The 21,450-nt window shown below is 38.9% G+C and overlaps 1 protein-coding gene across 1 annotated transcript in view; it reads left to right on the top strand.

Moving 5' to 3' along the window:
- Positions 1 to 21,450, top strand: part of MPO (myeloperoxidase) — a 622,068-nt gene that overhangs the window by 127,703 nt on the left and 472,915 nt on the right. The window contains exon 2 of the mRNA XM_044054141.1: positions 10,672 to 10,765. Coding sequence (XP_043910076.1) covers positions 10,704 to 10,765 — 62 coding nt within the window. The 5' untranslated portion in view covers positions 10,672 to 10,703. The remainder of the gene's footprint in view (positions 1 to 10,671; positions 10,766 to 21,450) is intronic.

Genomic DNA, 21,450 nt, shown 5'->3' on the forward strand with positions numbered 1-21,450 from the left:
GAAGGTAGGGAAGGGGGTAGGAACTGGGTTGCTAAGTAGTTTTGGAACAGGGAAAGATACTTTTTTCTAGAAGGTGTTTTTTTAGCGTGAGATTCAAATTCTTGTGGTTTGTTATTGCTCTAATGTTTGCTGATAAGGCATTCCAGATTTTTGCTATAGTGTAGGAATATAGACACTGTCCAGTTTTTTTGTTTGGTCTGTGTAGGGTTACTAATTGCTTGTCTTCAGATCGGAGAGTCCTGGTGGGTCTGTAGGTTTGGAAAAGAGAGTTGAGAGCAGGGCAGTTATCACATTGATATAGAACTTTGTGAGCCATATTGAGTTGTAGGTGGTCTAGGAGACATGGAAGTTTGAGCCTGTTGAGGGCACTGAGAGCTGTACAGGGGTATGTTTAATGAGGTGCATTTATAGCAAATTTAGCAATTTTGTTATAAAATGATTCAAGTTTGTTTTCTAGGGTAATCTGAATGTTTGTCAGAATAGCAGCACCATACAGTAGGGAGGGGAGCAGGTAAGTAGTGACCAGGGTGGTTTTGGTGGTTGTAATCATAAAGTTTTTGTGCCTGTAGAGCATTCCTAGTTTGCAGTGAGTTTTTTGATTGCATTGTGGATATGCAGATCATAGGAACATTTATCATCTATGGTTACTCCTAGTAGTTTGGCTTGAGATACAACTTCTATATGAGTATTGTTTAGTGAAAAGATCTTAAAGTCGGCTGAGAGATTTTTGGGTGTAAAAAGGAGGAGTTTGGTTTCATTTGGGTTCAGCAGGAGCTGTGCATTGTTTAGCCAGGTCTGAATGGAAGAGAAGGCAGATTGGATTAGATGCAGAAGGTTTTTTATGTTGTTGGAGGTGGAGCTGATAGTGGAATCATTGGCATATTGGATTAGGGAGCTTTGGTGGGAGGCAGAGTGAAGGTTGTTAATGAAGATGTTAAAAAGCAATGTCTGAGAATGGATTCCTGAGGAACTCCTGTGTTATTTGGTAGATAGTTGGAGAGACTTCCCTGCCATTTTATGCATTGTTGTTTGTCTGTTAATTAGCTACTGAGCCATTGTTGAGTTGTAGGGGAAAGACCAAGTGTAGAGAGTTTTTGTAGTAGTTTTGGGTGGGAAACTTTATCAAAGGCCTTAGATAGATCAAGAAGTATTACTCAGGTTAGTAGTCTGGCATCCCTGGCTTTGTTGACTGTATCTGTGAAGGAGATTAGTACAGTAGTAGTAGTACTATGTGACGGTCTGAAACTGTGTTGGGTGGGTGGTAAGTAGATTGTTTTGAAGAAGATGATTAAGTAGTTGTTTATTTATACATTTTTCTAACAGTTTGTATAGGGGAGCTAGGATAGCAATAAGACGGTAATTGGTAATGTCATTGCACTTTCCTACTTTGTGTAAGGGGATTCTTATGGATTTTTTCCATAGGGTAGAGATGTAGGTTTCTGAGATGGATCATTTGATGAGTATGCTGACAGGATAAGCTATAGCATCAGCAACATATTTTGTGTACTCTGGTGGGAAGTTGTCAGCAGAGGGAGAATAGGGTTTTAGTTTAAGGAACATGATGAGTAGGTACAGGTTAGAGAGTAAGGAGAGGAGAGTGTTGGTCAGTTGTAAGTTCATACTGTGGGAGAAAAGAAGAAGAGGAGTGTTTTGTATTAGTTTGTAAGGGGTTGGGGTTGTGCATGCGGAAAGAGTTCTTAGGTTTGTTGGAATGATTGAGTACATTGAGTATACTGTATAAAATGTGTGTTGAATGTTTCTGCTATTTGGAATGGGGTTTTATCAGTGGAAGGAGATGGGTTTTCTTTGGTTCCAGGGGTGAAAAGTTGAGTAATGGCGTGACAGAATTTTGTTTGGTTGTTTTTGTGGGAGGTTAGCTGTTGGAAGAAATAGTGCTTTTTATCATGCTTTATCAGATGTTTTTTGCTCAGTTGCATAGCTGTCTATACTTTTGGTAATTTAGGGTTTTTTTGGTTATTTATTTATTTTATTTATTTTACATTTGTTAACCGGGCTAGTCTGGCTGGATACATGTCCATTTTCAGCAGAGGCCCGAGGAGAAAAGCTCCACTATCATGCTATAACTTTACACATTAAAAAGATACTACTAATAAAATGTAAATAAAACAATAATCAATCAAAGATGCCAGGCTTTGTCTCTTTTTACTATTAAGTTTTTGGTAGGCTTGGTTAGCCAGGGAGCATGATTAGTTTTTATTATTTTTATATAGTGTGGGGCTAGGTTGTTAAGGGTATCCAGAAATATGTTGGTGAAGTGACTGACAGCCTCATCTAAGGGTAGAGTTTTTAGAATGGACCAGTTTACTGAATTTAGGATTGAATTAAAGTGGTATTGGTTGAAGTTAGACAAACTGTGGGAGGTTTTATAGATGTGTTTTTTGGAGGTGTAGGTCATGGTTCTATGTGTGTGTGTAGGTGGGCAGGTGGCCACTTAAAGTATCTGGTAGGATTTCAGAGTTGGAGCATTTGCAGGGATCTGAAACCAGGATCCAGTCAAGAGTAAATCCTTGGTTGTTATTGTTTGGAATTCTAGTTGGAGTTTAGATGAGTTGAGTTAAGCCATGTAAATTTATGCTCTTGGTGGGGTAGTCAGAGTTTAGGTTTTGTCAGTTAACAATGATATCTCCCATGATGATGGTTTCATTGGCTATGTTTTGAGAGATGTTTTGATGTTGCTCCATGGTAGAATATATAGGACTGCAATGCATAGTTGTTTGGTGTTACCGATTTTTAAGGAGGCTAAGAGAATTTCAGCAGTACAAAAGGAGGGGATGGGTTTGGGATATGAGAGTAAGATGAGAGTGTTGGGATAGATTAAGGCTACACCTCTTCCTTTTTTATGAGTTTAGTCTGCTTTTAGTATGCTGTAGCCAGGTGGGAGTAATGCAATATCTTTAATATGTGGCTTGAGTCAGTGACTGCAAGTATGTCAGGAGAGTATTGGGAGAGCCATATATGGAGTTCTGTAGTTTTGTTACAGATGCTGTGCAGATTAAGAGTGATTAAAAATAGATTTTTAGGAGGAGAAGTCTTGAAAGAGGTAGGGTTAGAAGTGGTTCCTGGGTTGGGATGGATATTGCCACAATGGGCTAAGTAGGAGTAGATTGCTGTGTAGAGGTTGAGGTGAGTAGTTTTGTTTAATTGCTTCACTTTTGTTGAGGGTTGGGATTTTGATTTAGCGAAGGCATGTAGGATTTTAAATTTGGTGAATAATAGTATGTTAGAATCATATAGGGTGGGTGATATATTAGATACGTTATCTGTTTTTATTTCTAGGGAAGCATTGGATGTGGTAGATTTTTCTGTTGTGAAGAGGTTAAGGGAGTTTAATGATGTCATATGTATAAGAAGACTGAGAGATAGGGCAATAAGGAGGAGTGTGGCTGGTTTACAGTGAAACATGCTAAGAGAATGTAGTGAGTGGCAGTAGAGTAATGATTAAGTGTAATGGGTTAGGCTGGGTGGGGGATGTTGACTGTTATATGGGAGGGGTGTGTGTAGTAAGATTTGATGGAAGATAAATTCTAAGTATGGGATTTGGCAGAAATTAATTGATACTATGGGATTAGATAAAAGATTATCGGTAGTGTGTGACTGGTTGCAAGAGTTGCAGGGGGAAGAGCTTAGATAGGTATAAATGTAACTGGTATGGGGTGGGTGGGAATGGGGGTAGGATAGGGGAATAGCATGGGCTCACGTGTAGAGGGGTGACACCCGGCCAGAGCTGTTTGCAAAATCAAAACAATTAGTGAATGCAATGGGGTGTAGGCAAGTGGTTTTGCATTTTAAGGTTAAAGTTAAGGAAAAAAGATGAAGGGAAACAAGGAGAGGGAAAATTAGTCAGAGTAGGGAATTTTGCATAGGAGATTATGTAGGAGTGCGATTAAGGTGAGGATAGGTAGCAATAGGGAGTTTGAATAGGGGAGGAAAGTCTAGGGAAAAAGTAGCAGCAGTACAGAGACCAACTGGATACAACGGAGGAAAGAGAAAGGGTTATAGGTATGTAGGAAGAAATGACAGAGAGAGTGTGGAAGTGACAGTGGAGGGGTGAGCTGTGTACCTGACTGATTAAAAGATGGATAGGGGTGGTAAAGTTTACCTTGAATTATGGTGCAGCCATGAGGGGCAAGTTGGCAAGGGGTGTAGAGCAAGAAGAGAAAAGAACAGATAGGTGGGAGGTATTTGTGAGTTCTGGTGGTGTGCAGGGAGCCATTTGGGAAGTACACAATTTAAAGTTAGGAGATAAACATATGTTAAATGCTGAGGCAGGTTGGCTGGCAACATTGAAATCCTGAGGCTCAGCAAAGTTCTTGGGTGCAGGTGTAATTAATGCAGTAGATCTGCTGGCTCTAAAAGATTTCTGCACAATGCAGTGCAGAGGGCAGTTGGCAAGGTGGTATACATGGAGCTTGATACTAGAAAAAAAGGGGAAAAGGCAGCAGTTAGGTGGAGGAGAAATATATAAACAGGAGGATTTTATTAGCTTAGAAAGGATTAAACAGTGGGGGGTGGGAAAGGAAAGTTATTAGAAAAGGTAGTAACAGTAAGATGTGCTACAGTCAAGAGAAAAAGAATATCTGAAAATAGGTGTAAACACTGAGCAGTTAGCTAGATGTATGATGAACAGATTAAATACAGAGTGATTAGCTAAAATATTGAATCAGCTTCAGTAGAACAATTGATTAAATTAGTATAACAGCTTATGAACAGAGCAACTAGCTAAGTTAATGAAACAATGTAAAAAAAGAGAAGCAGAACAGCAAGCTAAATTCCAGTAACAGGTATGTAGAAGAGTCACTGTGTCATTGCAACTCTGTCATGGTTATAACAATAACAATCCTCCTGTGGTGTTGCAGAGAGGACAGTATTGTCTGTATATTGTAAATTATTAATATTCCTACCATTTATTGTTAAAAAAAACAATCATATCCAGTTTAACCACAGAATTTCACATAATTTCCTTGTTATATAACTTGAAATTAAATATCCTTGCCATACCCTTTTTTCACATGAACGGGTTTTGAAAGAACATGATCTATTCCAATGGACACTTGTTGGTGGACATACAGATTTCTGATAATTTGAATTAAACAATTGATAATACTCATATGATTTAATACATTCCACAGCTTGCAGTTATTTATTAGAGTCATGGGCTTTCTTGTGATCAACAGATACCATATAGGCATGCTGATTTAATTTTCTTGTTTATTTCCAGGATTATTCAAATGTTAAATGCATGATCTCTAGTGCTAACACCCCTCCTGGACCTCATTTGTTTTTTAGCTAGCTCTTGTTCTGCTAATGATGTAATGCACTTGATAAGGGCTCAGATGAATATGACTAATCAGTGATATTGGCTGATGGCTGGCCCACTCTGTTACTCTTGGTCTTTTTGGGATTAGCATAGATACAGAATAAAGCCATTCCTTTGGCCATTGTCTTATCCTCAGAATCTTATTGCAGGGGATGGTTAAGAAATCCACTGTGCTGTCACCTCTGGCTTTAATCAGCTCAGCAGGGTGGTTGTCAATACCAGATGTCTTTTACTTAGGTGTCTAATGTAATCACAAACTGCACTCAGCATCATGAGTACCTCAGAGTACCGCAGACAGAATATTTGGATATACAACTGGCTTTCAATTTCCATGTAGCACTATCTAAAGTAAAATTGCTGGCTCCATAACATTTCCAACTATGAAAAGACTGGCTCTGATGAACTTTGCCTTACATTCCACAGGACATGTGATGCATTCCATTGCTGTTCTCAAGAGGCATATTATTAACTCATCTCCCAGTACTGGAGTATTTTTAGGCTATGGCAAATTGCCAGTATCTTGTTCATTCACAAAAAAAAAAGAGTAATATTACAGCCTGAAACCTGACTCCTGTTAGCCAACTGTCTTATTGTTACCTTTTGACAACTGTAAGAAAAAGCAGCATGACTGAATCACCTAGAGCCATATTTACACCACTGAGTGGCTAGCCCTACCACAGTGTGCAGTCTGTGATCTTCTGTCTTGCGGATACTGTGCACCACAGTAGATGCCCAATGTGGTTGGTTTATACAACTCTTCCCCTGCTGCCCACAGCTCCATTCCTTGGTGAGTTTGAGATGGAAACATTCAGCATGTTTCTTGGAGGTGAGAGGATGCACATAAAGACACAAAGCGATCATGCAAATTCCAGAGGTCAGGAGTGAATCTTGTACCTTGTGCATGGGAGGGGAGGACCTTAACCATTATGCTAACTGGTCTCTTAATATTCCACAGCCTATATCATATATCTTTCACTGGCAAAAACATTCTTCCTGAATTTCTGAAAGTTTCAACAATTGTCTCTTTCCCAAAATTTGATTTCAAGTTTCATGTAAACTCTTAAAGAATTCTGTCTATACTATCAATCCCTATTCAAAACATTGGAAAAAGCTGTGGTCACCTAGGTGAAGCATCTTTTGAAACAATACAGGTTACTATCAGAATACCTGCACATCTCAGTTAAGGTACATACAGCACTGCTACAGTGCTATTTAAACAGCAAACAACATCTTCAAAACAAAATATACAAAACAGTGAACAGTTACTGTATTTTCAAAGACATGACAAAAGCACCAGATTTGTTTATCGAAAGTGAATGCAATATAATGCAAGGCTGTTTGAACTAAGTCAGCTGTGAAATATGCTGCATGTTAACCAAGTAACATAATCAATACACCAAGTATAAGTACACATCTGGTTAAGTTACATGAGTCTGAATATAGTTTTTAAATAAAAATAAAGGCCATGTTACCTAAAACCCCAAAAAGACTCAATAAAGTCATATACTAAGTTAGTCCATCCTAGATCCAAACAGGGGAGGAACTGATTCAATGAAGTTATATATATATATATATATATATATATATATATATATGTGTGTATATATATATATATATATATATATATATATATATATATATATATATATATATATCCAGGTGTAAGGCTTGATCATGCTACTAATTTTAGTGCAGACACACAGAAGGTACAGTTAAAACTTACATTATCTGCTATAAAGTAGATCACCTTCTGATTATACAGGCAAGCACATCTTCATGTAAAGGCATAAATAATGTTCACATTCGAATATTGGATACCTGTCAGGGCACCAAGTTCAAATTGCAATCAGCAGAGGTTACAGAACATGCTAGGTGCGATCTGTAGGATCATTAGCACCTTACTAAGACAGCACCACAGCATATCAATGGAAAAGGCAGACTGGCCATCTATTACACAGAGTGCCAAGCCGCTCCCTTCTGCATTACTTTACAAACTGATACCTATACAAAGCACTGTTCCTGTCTGGACAGAGCACCATGCTGGTCTGTATACTGATAAGCAACTGCTTATCTAAACTTCAACATGTTTTATATGCTCTAGAAAGAAGCAACCAGGTGAATCCTGTTCTTGCCATTAAATTGCGGATTCCTTTCGAGCGCTTACCATTCTCTACACAGCATGCATCTTCCTTGCTAAACTCAAGGCACATTGGCACCCAAGCTAAAGACAATGATGCCATCACTTAGTGGGTATGTCACCTCCTTGCTATCACTTTACTTCTCTACGATTTTGTCTTCCTGACCAAGGCAGAGAGCTGCTTACTGCTATTCTGTTGCTAAGCATTGTTAATAATGTCACTAATTATGGTAGACTATCACATGACAGATGCTCATGTCTGCTTACTGCTGTTCTACTGCTGAGTGTTGTTACTAATGTTATTATTAGTTATGGTACACTATTGTATGGCAGATGTTCATGTCTGTTTACTGTTGTTCTATTCCTAAGTGGTTTCGCTAATGTTATTAGTTACAGTAGACTATTGCATGGCAAACGTTTATGTCTTCTAATTGCTGTTCTACTGCTAAGTGTTGTTAATAAAATTACTAGTTACAGTAGACTAAAACAATGGGTAAAAAGGTCACACAGAAAAAAACAATCGATTAAAAAACTCAAAAAGAAAAATCTAGCAAAGCTAGACTTTCCACTGTGTGATACCTTAAATCTCTTGTATTAGAAGTGATAATTTGCATATATCCCATGTCACCTCTAATACAAGAGGTTTAAGGTGTCACACAGTGGAAAGTCTAGAGTTACAGTAGACTATCGAATGGCAGATGTTTATGCCTACTTACAGCTGTTCTATTGTTAAATGCTCTTACTGATGTTACTAGTTACAGTAGACTATCGCATGGGAGATGTTCATGTCTCATTACAGCTGTTTCACTGCTAAGTGTTGTTACTATTGTTACTAGTTACAGCAGACTATAGCACGGCAGTTGTTCATGTCTCATTACTGCTGTTCTATGGCTAAGTGCTCTTACTAATGTTATTAGTTATGGTCGACTGTAATATGGCAGATATTCATGTATGCATACTGCTGTTCTACTGCTAAGTGTTGTTACTAATGTTACTAGTCATGGTAGACTATCACATGGCAGATGTGCATCCAGTTGCAGAAAAGATCAAAGAGAACTCATTACAATGATTCAGACACATGCGCAAAAAAAGCAAAAGGCAATCTGGTGAAGAAGATATGGGAAGGACAGGAAGAAGGTAACAGGAAACAAGAACGTCCAGCAAAGAGGTGGATGGATTGTGTAAAAGAAGATCTATGACAGTCAGTCATGAGTATCGAAGAAGACAGGGGTGTGGCACTGAATGGAGAGATGGTGACAGTTAATACAATACCCTGACCCCATGTAGAAAATAGGAAAAAGGGGGCTGATGATGATGATAATGATGATGATGATAATGATGAAGAAAAGGCAGCAACCACACAACTAGAAGATCATATTGAAGCAAATGGTATGCTTGCAAGTCAGCAACAAGGTTTTGACAAGGACCATAGTACGATTTCAGAACTAGTTACACTCATTAGTAATTTATTTCATGCAATTGGACCACTCACTGTTGATTAAACAGACTTCACTTTTTGGTTTGAATACAATCAGTCAAGCTTGTAAATTGTTATTTCCAGGTAATCACTCAGCCAAAAAACTCACAATTCTGGCTAACTGAGTCAGGTGACCCTCAAGGCTCCATCCTCTTACTTTAACATTACATTATATAACTATGTTTCTGTAATCAAATGACACAGTCATCAGGGCCACAAAGAGCTCTCAGTTTTGACCAAGAACACATTTTAGGGCATACTAACAGAGCATTGTCTTTGGGTGGCTAGGACTTAGAATCAGGCTTTTCAAGATTAAATCTATTCCATTTAGTATCCTTTAATATCTCGGCATACATCTGGACAAGTTCAACATCCTTGGGTGTGATGACAAGCCACTCAAGAATGTGTAGATATAGATCTGACTTGATCCATTATTTACGTTTTCCAATCACATTCATCACCTGGCAGACAAGGCTTCTGTTTTTTTTTTCATACTTGCCATAAATATATGCACTTCTCACCAAACAGGCTAATATTGCAATTGAGAAAGGTATGTTATTGCCAGCCTTTAAATGTGCATGTTTCATCACTAACTCAGTCTCCATTCATAATGTACAAAAAATACAAATCTTATAAAAGAAAATACTAGATTTGTGAAAGAGTTACAGTGGCAACAAAGTCATCATTCTGAGAATGTCCCATATTGGTAACACCTTTAATGTTAAACTGCTTAATCTGAGCGGCTGTAAGAAGTTGGAATATTCCCAGACTAGAATCCTGCTTCCCTTATGATGCCACAATACTCTCTGATGTATACAGTGCCTTGTCATCTAAAAGACCTCTAGTCTGAAATGCCTTACCTCTTTATAGGTTTATTAGTAGTTACTAGGCATGCAGACCATGAGAACATTAAGGAACATAGCCCAAGTTCTCAACTGCTCCAGAACACTGTCTGGTAAAGTTACTTGCTCAGTAACACAGGACACAGATAGATTCAAACCCTGAACTTCAGAAAGCAGCATCTTAACTGCTCATAGCCTTACTCTTCTGCATTAACTCATAAACTGTCAAGAAGTCAGTAAAACTGGCAACCAAATATTCATCCTTCTGTTATAAATTAGTTTATTTCCATCCACTTTGCAGATATAGGAAGGCATTTATTTTTCAGATAATGTTGCTACTAGTTAATATAAACTTGTTTTATTAGATATGATGAAACCTTCAGTCACCATGCAAAAAGTCTGTCCAGCTGTTTCATTCTTGACCATTATTGTTTATATATTTCACTAGCCATGGACAATTAATACTACTTAGATACGCTCTAATACAGCAAAAAGTTTAACTGAAGAAAACAACTCTATGGATTATTTTGCCAGATTCTAGTGGTGTCAAATTTTTTTGAAGATTTGCTTTTTTTTTTCAACTGTTCACCACTTCATTTCTTTGTTTTATTTATTTTTTAAATGTTGATTGTTCTACATTGGCCTGAAACTATTATTGTTTTTCTCCACTATATTTAGACTGTGTTTACATTTACCTTCTATGTAACTAAGTCATGACTGAAAAATGTCTCTAGCTATACATGTAAAATAAATAAGTAAGCAAATAAATATAACTATAGTCTGAACTATAAAGATGAATGCATTTATTTTATATTACTGTTATATTACTGATAAATATTAATCCATTCTGGTTTTGGTTCCTTGATGGTTCGTGTAGATACTGCAGAGACTCTGGGCAGCCCCTTTGTTATGAGTTCAGTCAAGGAAGCCATGCGTCTTGTGGATGGAGCCTATAAGTACACTAGAGATACGTACGTATTTTATTGAATATACCTTACATGTTTGGGATAAGGCCTACTAAAAATGCCTTCCACTTCTGGAAACTACTGAATTTTGTCCTCTACTGTGTCTCCTATGAAATGTTAGCAGTTTTCTTAAATGCTTTATAATTATATGCATCATGATTTTTGAAAACATACATAAAGTATTATGAAAAAAAATGATAATATCTTCCCACAAAGAGTTAGCTATATTTACTCTGCTTTAGTGATAATTATCAGTATTTGTCTTAAACGTACTACTGTAACATTTTTGTTTTTCTAGCTCTCCCCATGGCTATGTTTCTGCTTTTTTATCTTTTATCTGCTTCCTTAATGTCTGTACTCCAATGTGACCCTGAGTGTTTGTGTTGTCCCCCAACGCATAGGTTCCCATGCTGTGCTCTTTCTTTTGTGCCCAATACCCTAATGTACTCAGTCCGTTTACATAATTATATAACACAGCATGGCCGAGTATGTATTGCTATGGACTTACCCACATCCAATGTACTTTTATACACAATACAGCTAAGTGGCTTAGCTACGTAGGAACTGGGCAAATCTTCTACAACCTGCATGGAAAAGTTCCTTCCTGCAAATAGACTGCTGGCTTCATTTTAAAATCTCTTTTATAATTTATTCAACCAAAAAGCAGCAACAATGTAATAACATCAAGAAAAAACTACAATGTTATTGAAATCAACCATTTTGGGTTAAACACCTTCAAAAGAATTAAAATATATCAAAGAGGCAATCCTTTTTATTTTTGTTTGTTAACCATAGTAATAATGATCTGCTGAGGACCAGTTTCAAACACTGCCTGGATTACAACATAAATAAAATGATGAAAAAACAGCAATGAACAACACTGTAAAATCTCTGACCAAGACAATACAATACTTGAAATTGAACAGAGGATGATATGAAAGCAATAATGAAGAACAAACAGGGTGTATGATACTGTGTAAATAATACACACCCAGGGTTGTTCTTTTGGAAGGGCATTATTTACAGTAACACACCCCATGGAGGGCATTATTGCACTTAGAGAATGGGGTAGCTGTTGAACTGTTTTGTATTTTTTTAATTTATATATATATATATATATATATATGGGTCCCTATCTATTCACCGACAATTCATTTCACTGAAACTCATTTCGTCGACAGTTCATTTCGTCGACAGAAAGATGTGCCCCCTTCAAAAATTGTTAGGTGGGGGGCTTCGCCCCCCACACCCCCCATTGTGGGGGGCTGTGCCCCCCACACCCCCCCTAACTATATATATCAACTCCAGGGTTGCACAACATTGGGGAAGGGGGCACATCTTTCTGTCAACGAAATGAACTGTCGACGAAATGAGTGTCAGTGAAATGAATTGTCGGTGAATAGATAGGGACCCATATATATATATATATATATATGTGTGTGTGTGTGTGTGTGTGTGTGTGTGTGTGTGTGTGTATATATATATATATATATATATATATATATATATATATATATATATATATATATATATATTCATGTATGTGTATATATATATATATATATATATATATATATATATATATATATATATATATTTACTATCATATGATCGATGTCCACAACACATTCCGAGCTAAAACATCAACTCAGATGTTCGAAACGGAATGTCAAGAAGGTTGGAATCTAGCAAACACACTTCCCAATGCGACATCAACCATTCTCGACATCCGTGGACAGATGTCGAACACTGCATACCAAGGGACAGCACTATGTTGCAGGGGGGGGGGCTATGCTGCACCCCATGCAGATTAAATATTCCAACTCCAAGATTGCACTACAGTGAGGAAAAGGACAAATTTCCTGACCTGCACTGTACAGCAATCTCGTCAGAAGGCTGACCACATATGTGCGAATGCACAATGCAGTCGCTAACCAAAGACCTGCATGAATGAAGGTTCGACAACACTGGTTCAGCCAACCAAATTTCGGCATCCTGTAGTCTTTGGACCGTCACTCAGAATTATTATAGCAAATCGATATATATATATATATATATATATATATATATATATATATATATATATATATATATATACATACACACACACACACACACACACACACACACACACACACACACACACACATATTTTTTAATATTTTTGATGTAAAATATTTCTTCCTCCCAATACTTCAAACTTCATGTAGTATATGTAAATGTTGTTGAAGGAAGGAAGTATTTTACACTAACAATATACATTTGATAATTATTTAATATCCACACACACACTCTGTCACAGAGATGCACGCAATCACACACACAGATATTTAGAAGCAGTGTAGCTTTAAAAAGACATGATTAAACCTAATTAATAATGCCAGGCATTCAAAGTTTTTTACCTCCGTACCTCTCACTGTATTACTCTATTTTTTTTAACTAATCAAGTTACTTAAATAATAGCTCGATCAATCTCAATCTCATTTTCAAGCATGCATACATTCACACACATAGGCATAAACACATACTTTTCATTTTTTTAAACATTCTCTATTTATTTTAATTTTACACTCACTAAAAAGAAAAAGCGTTGCTTAGTGAGTTTAAAATAATGGCAGCCATTAGCTTCCTTACTGTCCGAGCTTCATGGCACCGTAATATGCTGCTGTGAACCATCAGACTCATTTTTCAGCAGGCATTACCTGTACATTAACACCCTGCTGGAGAATGTCCTTTCTCCAGTCAGGGTGCCAATGTACGTTTTGCCCATTCTCTAATAAAAAATAACAGCTGGCAACATTTAAGGCAACATTACAATATACAAAGTCAATAAACTGAGACATCAGAAAGCACCATTATTAAAGGTACCTTACCATCTATAAAATGAATAATATAATAAGAATTATGAAATAAGTCTGGAAGGACCAAGTATCACAGTTAAATATAGACTTGAAAGTAAAAGTTAAACATAGATATGTATGAAGAGGGAGCAATAAGGGAGGGGAGGGGGAAGAAGCCAGCAGTGAATTTGGCAGCTCTGTACAAGTCACATTGCGTGATGGAAAAAAGTCATGTAATGAGGGTGTTAAAAGCAATTTGCAAGAGATATTTTGTTTTAGGTGGGAGAGAAGCTTCTATCTAAATTCACCGAGGTCTGCAAAATTTATAACAGATCCAGGGTGAACATTCTAAAATGCTGGTCCTACAACAGAAGTCATGATCATTGCACCTGCTAAAAATGGATATTTTTGTAACACTAGAGCTCTATGATCATGGCACCACTGGAAAATGGGTATTCTTTGTAACACTAGAGGCTCTGTAATCATGGCACCTGCATAAAATGGATATGCTCTGTAAAACTAGAGCTCTGTAATCATGGACCCTGTAGAAAATTAGTATTCTCTGTCACACTAGAGCTCTATTATCATGGCATTTGTGGGGAATAGGTATTCTCTGTAACACTAGAGCTCTGTGACCATGGCAGCTGTGGGAAATGAGTATTGTTTGCAGCATTTCATGCCATTATTATGGAATCATAAAGTGAAGGGTGTTAAATTAGTTGTGGTTATAGGCCAAGATAAGGACTTTAAATATTAAGAGGAGATCTTATCATTCATTGACTGGAAGCTAGCTGGATCTCTGGAGTGTATTACAGCAGTGTTCGGTTATGGGAGACAAGAAGATGAAGGTCCTGTTTATATCTGGGAAAAGTCTGAGCAAAAATGGTGAGCATGTGGTCACACCTAGATAGCAGAGAACCTTTACCAACATAATTTGTGAATAAGTGTGAAAGGCTATAAACAGCTCAAATAATTTTGCTTCTTGATTTCATCAAAGCAGATATCCATAGACAAAAATAGGTTAAGGAGGATCCCTAGATATCTAAAAGATTGGACCAGCTCAATAATCATCTTTTTCAGGAAAGAAAAATATCGGTTGGCAGAATTATCTTGAATATTGCAGTAGCGCCAAAAGCATACCCTTTGGTTTATTCTAGTTTAGGGATAATTGTTTATTATTTAGGCAAGAAAGAAGCTTATTATGGTCAGAAATTAATTCTGTTTTTAAAGGACTGATAGGAAGCAGAGAACTGAAAGACAACAATACTATACGTGCAGATTAGTGCAGAAAATAATGTTGGAGTAAGAATATTGGAAGGAACAGAGTAAGAGTTAATGATGATAAGGAATAAAGGGCCAAGGATTGGTTCTTGGAAACACATGAGCTTGTGATGGTTGTTAAAGATGAAGTAGATTCTACATTTAATTGAAAAACCTATTTGAGAGACTGGATCTATGCCAAGTGGAGACTTTAGAGGCAAAGACCATGGAGAACAGGGAATATCTCAGAAAAAAAGTGTTTTACTATACTGAAGGTCTGAGTAAGATCAATGAAACTGGCAACATTAATAAATCCATTGTCTGTAGATGTTAGAATGGATTCTGAAATAGATAAGAGAGGTATTTTACATGCTCTAATCCAGAGTAAAACGCTGCTGGCATCTGGGGAGGATGCAGCATTTTGTGAGGTGGTCAGTATCTTGCTGAAATACATAGTAGCTTAGCAAGACAAAGGAACAGAGAAATACACCCACAGTTAGCAGATGATTATGAGGAGATGAATTTAGAAAGTGGTAAGACTAAATCAGAGTTTTACTGGGAAGGAGAGATGCTTTAACACATGGACTGATAAAAGTGTAACTAAGTACTCTATGTATTTCTTACATAATTTAAAACTAAACAAATGATTTATATTATTAATAATAATAATAATAATAATAATAATAATAATAATAATAATAATCCTAGTTGTTAACCAGGTAGAAACCAAGGTTATGTGCTTACCATAACGAAAGATTTGTGCTGTCTGATTTTCATCTGGTTCAACCTTTTGGTTGTTGGACCCGACTACATCTGACTTGGCACCATTTTTGAAGCTTATGGATCCAGACGTATGGATGCATAGGGCAAACTCGATCTGAGATACTAAGGAGGAGTGGAAGGAATTAAAGGTAGGGGAGGAGTCAGATCCATAAGCTTCAAAAATGATGCAGTGGTCAGCTCTGACAATCCAAAGATGGAATCGGATGAAAACAGACAAAATCAGATCCAGCAGTGACCTTGGAACAATGTCTGGTTAAGTGATTTGCTCAAGGTCATACAGTAGTCACACAAGGGCTGTGGGAATCAAACCCTGTACCCCAAGAACTATAGTTCACACTGTAACCACTGCACCAACTGCCAGATATTTTGCTGTATCTCTACAGAGGCACTGAAGAGTTTCACTTTGTCTGTGATATTATGATCTCAGAGTTAATATATATATATATATAAATAGCGGGGGGTGTGGAGGACACCATCCATTACAAATGTTGTGTAGCAAAAACACTTATTTTTGTTATTTTGCTGCTTTCTGACTATTAGTTAATGCGTTGCAATGTGGTATCTAGACTTATTGGCTTTTTGACTAGCCAGTCCTTTGGAAAGGTTCAACTCAGTGAGCTTGTGCTTGATAAGTAGTGGTCTATTTAAATTGTATAAGGAATTCTGCATTTTAATGCACATGGGGATGGGAAAAAAGAAGTTATGTCTTACCATAATGTTCCATTTGTATTGTCGATATTCACCAAGCCTTGACAGTGGCTTTTAGCTAAAATTTTGATGCAATAAGGGTTCATTTCCGAACCTCGGAACTGAGATGGCCATTTGCTTTAGTTCACACTCTCCAAACTCTCAAGCCAGGCTCTACCCACAATGCTCCTCTCAGAAATTATCTCAAATTGAGTTTGCCAAAGAGTGGCAGATAGACGTGAAAGGTCATGGATACATGATAGTTAAGTTAACTGAAGCCAAATATGAGTCCTTACAGAGAAACTAGTCAAAGGCTAAATTCGGTCTATTAAGAGTCTCAGGAAGGGGGACGGAGGGTGGGGATTTCAAGGATTGGTGAAGATCGACAACACAGATGGAACATTATGGTAAGACATAGCTTCTTTATCTGATGTTGTCAATCTTCACCTAATCCTTGACAGTGGGACAGAGTCCCCAGCTACATTAGCCTCGGGAGGTCTCATAGAAGAATATTTCTCAGCACCATAGAGCCAAAGGATGCTCATCCCCTTGAGACCTGATCCAATTTGCTATGAGTGATAAAGGTATGATGAGAAGACCAAGTGAATGCTGCACAAATGTCGTCTAAAGAAACTCTGGCATGAAAGACTGCAGACATAGCTACTGCTCTTGTAGAATGGGCTTGAATTGTTTTTGGGAGTTGGACCCCCTTAGAATGATAGATGAATGCGATGCAGTCTCTAAGCCACTTGGCTAGGGTAAGTTTAGAAACTGGGTTACCTAGATAGAGAGAAGAAAATGCCACAAAAAGTTGGTTTGATTTCCTAAATATTTTAATCCTGTGAAGATAAAAACATAGTTGTCTGTGCACGTCAGGTAAATGGATAGCATATTCTCCCTTGTTTGAAAAATTAGGGAAAAAGACTGGTAACTGTAGAGTTTGATTAATATTAGTCTTGTATACCACCTTGGGCAGAAAGGAAAGATTAGTTCAAAGCGCAACTCTATCTTTATGAAAAAATAAGTATGGAGGTTCACATAATAAGGCTTGAAATACAGAGTCTCTTCTGGCAGACGTGATAGCCACCAAAAATAAGGCTTTCCAAAACAGATGTTTTAAGTCACAAGTTGCTGATGGTTCAAAGGGGTTTCTGGTCAGGGCCTGAAGAACCACAGTTAGATCCCAAGATGGAATTGGTTCTTTAAAAGGAGGTCTTAGCATTAAGAGGCCTTTTAGGAATGCTTTACACAATTTGTGTGACATTAGAAAGCCATCTTCCAGTCCTACATATAAGTTTGAAATTGCAGCTAGGTACACTTTAATTGTTGATGTAGAGGAACCCGACTGGTAAAGTGAAGCCAAAAAATCTAATACTTTGTGGATAGGACTGGAATAAGGATCTATTTCATTGCCTAGAGCCCATCTAACAAATTTCTCCCATTTGTTTTGGTATAATTTACTTGTAGACAATTTATGATGAGCGATAATAATTTGTTAGATAGGTGAGGAAAGAGAAAGATGCCTGGCAATCATGGGAAATGGAGAAGCCACGCAGTGAGCTTGATGTTTTGGAGATTCGGATGCACCATATCCTTTGGGTGAGACAGTAGATCTGGAACTGTGTCCAGAATCCATGGTTTCTGAATCAAATGAGACCACAGGAAGAGAAACTAAACTTGTCGAGGCCAGAAGGGGGCAATTAGGATTATTGAGTTTTCCATCTGTTTGGCTTTCTTCAGGAACTGTGAAATGAGAGGAACTGGGTGAAAGGCATAAAGCAGACTGGGAGGCCATTCATGGAGAAAAGCATCTCTGGGTGACTCACCCTGATGGGGGATTAGGGCAGAGTAACTTTTGCACTTGCTGTTTAGAGGAGAGGCAAAGAGATGGCTGCAAGATTGGCCCCAGTGGTGAAAAATGTTATTTGTCACTGTTGGATTGAGAGACCACTCATGAGGCAAGAGAATACTTCTGCTCAATTTGTCTGCTATTACATTGGAGCTCCCCAGAATGTGCATTGCTGTGATAAAGCGGTTGGAAGAAATCGTCCATTGCCAAATTCTGAGTGCTTCTCAACACAATGGGTAAGATTTGGTTTGACTTGTTTGTTTATGGACCAGACGACTGACAAGTTGCCCGTCTAAATCGCTACTGTTCCTAAAGGGAGGACATCCTGGAATGCTTGCAACGCTAGCAGCACTGCCGTCATCTCTAGTACACTGATGTGCAAGTTGGCCTCCAATAGAGAATCTGCCTTGGACTGTCCTTCCCAGATAATGCCCCCCCCCCCCCATCTGGGAAGCATCCATGGTCACTATGGCTTGGGGCTGGGGCAGAATGAATGGACGCCAGAAGAGAATTTGATTTGAGTGTAGTCACCACATCAGGTCATGTTTGCAGTGATTGGTAATCAGAATTGGCTGTGACATTGCAATATCCGCATGTGGTACCTTGCCAAGGGAATTAGGGTGATTGCTACTGCCATGGAACCTAATGTTTGAATAACTAACTTTGCTGGGACTTTGTTGCTGCGTAGTAATTGACCAACCTGGGATATTATATGCTGTAGCCTTTCCAGAGGGAGAGATGCAATTCCCAAGACAGTGTCTAAGTGAGCTCCAATGAAATCCAGATGTTGAGTGGGTTGAAATATGGATTTTTCAAAATGTATAGTTATTCCCAGAGATGAACATAAATGTATGGTGTAATCTCTTGCCTGTTCTATCTGACACCTGGTAGTAGTGGTGAGGAGCCAGTCATCGAGATATGGAAATACTCAAAACCCTTGCAGTCTTAGATGAGCTGCTAACATTTCCATGCATTTAGTAAACACTCTGGGGGCTGTGATGAGTCCAAAGGGCAGTGCTCTTAATTGGAAATAACTGGCTGCCAGCTGGAATTGCAAAAACCTCCTGGAGCTCTTTTCCATTTTTATGTGGTAATAAGCATCTTGGAGGTTTATAGAGCACATCCACTCATCTTTTTCCAAGAATGGAAGTATTGACTGAACCGTGACCATCTGGAGTTTGGTTTGTTGAACTGCCTTGTTGAATGGCTGAGATCTAAGATGGGTCTCCAGTCCCCTGTTTTCTTGGGCACTAAAAAGAATCTTAAGTAAAATCCAGATCCTTTCTGGTCTGGTGGGACTTTTTGCATGACTCTTTTGTTTATCAGTCTTTGAATTTCTAGAACTGCTGCTTCTCTGAGACTGGGTGGCAAGTCTGGAAGTTTTTTCTGGGGTTTGGGAGATTGCAATAAAGGAATTTTATAACTTCTCGATATATTTCCCTGCACCCATTTGTCCATTGTTAACATTTTCCAGACAAATGGGTGCAGAGAAAGCCATCCACTGGCTGCCTCTAGAGGCAGGCAATTGGGCACCCATTCAGGGGTGCTGCTAGGAAGCTCCAGAGAAGGTCTGTCTGGATCCCTGATTTTGCAGTCCATTTCTGCCTCTAGGGTGGTGACTTCCATTGCTTCCCTCTCTGCCCCAGGAGAAGTCCTTGCCTCATGAATCCTGGAAAGGCCCTTTGGATTTTTTTAAACCATAGTCTCCCACTCCTCTGGCTTCTGGAGTACAGTCTCTGAGGAGTGAAGAAACGTATGCCAACAGCGGAAAGGGTCTTACCATCCTTTTCACATCTGGCTAGGGTATCCTTTACCTTGGGACCAAAAAGGGATGATCCATCAAATGGTGTCTTGACAAATGATGGTTTAAATGGCTCCACAAAGTCACAAAAGCACATCCAGGAGTGCCTTCTCATGGCTATGCCTGAACTCGCTGCCCTAGTCATCCCTTCAGTACATGGGCAATGAGCCTCATGGATGAGTTAGAAATTGCTTCTAGGGTTGCAAGCTGAGAAGTAACTTTATCCCATACCCCTTCAGCTACTGCTCCTTTGAGGGTATCCAAGAGCTCCATAATCAGATCCCTCTGTAGTCTTGGAAAATGCACCATATAATTCAAGGACCTTAGAGCGAAGGTTGTTGAAGCATAAACATGCTTCCTGAAGCTATACAAAGTCCTAGACTCCTTGTTATGAGGATGGATAGTAAGACTTTCTTCAGCAAGTTCCTTCTTAGTGGCTGCCATTACCACAATGGCGTCAACGGGAATAACTATGGCCCAATGTGGTTCCTCTTTTGAGGCTGATAATACTTGATCAGGTCTCATAGGCATTGGCTGTATAGCATCAGGAATCTTCCACACCCACTGAGTGATCAATTTAATGAGATCGTCAGCGGGCGGTAAGATCCAAGAAGTAGAGGGTTGAGCACGAAAAACCACCAGGTATACTAATTCCTCTGAGGAAGGTTGGGAGGAGGACCAGCCACCCCTTGTTTCAGGATTTCTAGGATGTCCCTGAAGGAAACATCATCAGTAGGTGACCTAGGGGAACCTTCCCCTTAAGAGAAATCAGTATCTTCAGTGAAAGACTCTTCCGGGGAGGCTAAGTGCTTCCTCTTGCACTTTCTTTTCACAGGGACTTCCTTGGGGGGATGATCCAGGGAAATATCCAAAGAAGAGACTACAAAGGTAGGTGTTACCTGAGACTTTTGTGCCCTCTGTCCTGGGGATGAGACTGATGGTAGCTCAGGTCAAGGGGATACTGAAATCTATCCCGACAGGGATGGCAAGGACTGTGAGTCTCTAATAGATAATGCCATCTCCATAATCTAGAAGCCTGCGCCCCCTCCCCCCTCCATAGAGGAATGGGAGCCCAGAACTAAAATAGACTCCTTCAGAATTGGGGTCACACCCTGCACTGAGGAAATCACCTCCAGAACAGAAGTCTGGGTTGACGGTGCAAAGGCCAAGGCAGCAAGAGACATAGACAGTTCTGAAGGAACTGAAAAGGTACCATGCATCTCAGGCTCGACCAGCGAGTTTTGACCCCAGGAGGTCTAAGGTGCCAAAAGCTCAGAGATACTCAAGGCAGTTCTTGGAATCAGAGACGAAGATGCTACTGGAACCGAGACAGTCGGAGCTGGGAGAGTCAGTATCGAGGGCTCCAAAGGCTCAGCAGGAGCTGGAGGAGGAGGATATCGGGGCGTAATAGGATGAACAGTTCCAATGCCAGTGTGGCTCCAAACCAAGGACAATCCCTTTGCCACCAGTA

The sequence above is a fragment of the Protopterus annectens genome, chromosome 13.part0 (genome assembly GCF_019279795.1).
Source record: "Protopterus annectens isolate FY-2018-M chromosome 13.part0, PAN1.0, whole genome shotgun sequence".
In the NCBI taxonomy this organism is placed as follows: domain Eukaryota; kingdom Metazoa; phylum Chordata; order Ceratodontiformes; family Protopteridae; genus Protopterus; species Protopterus annectens.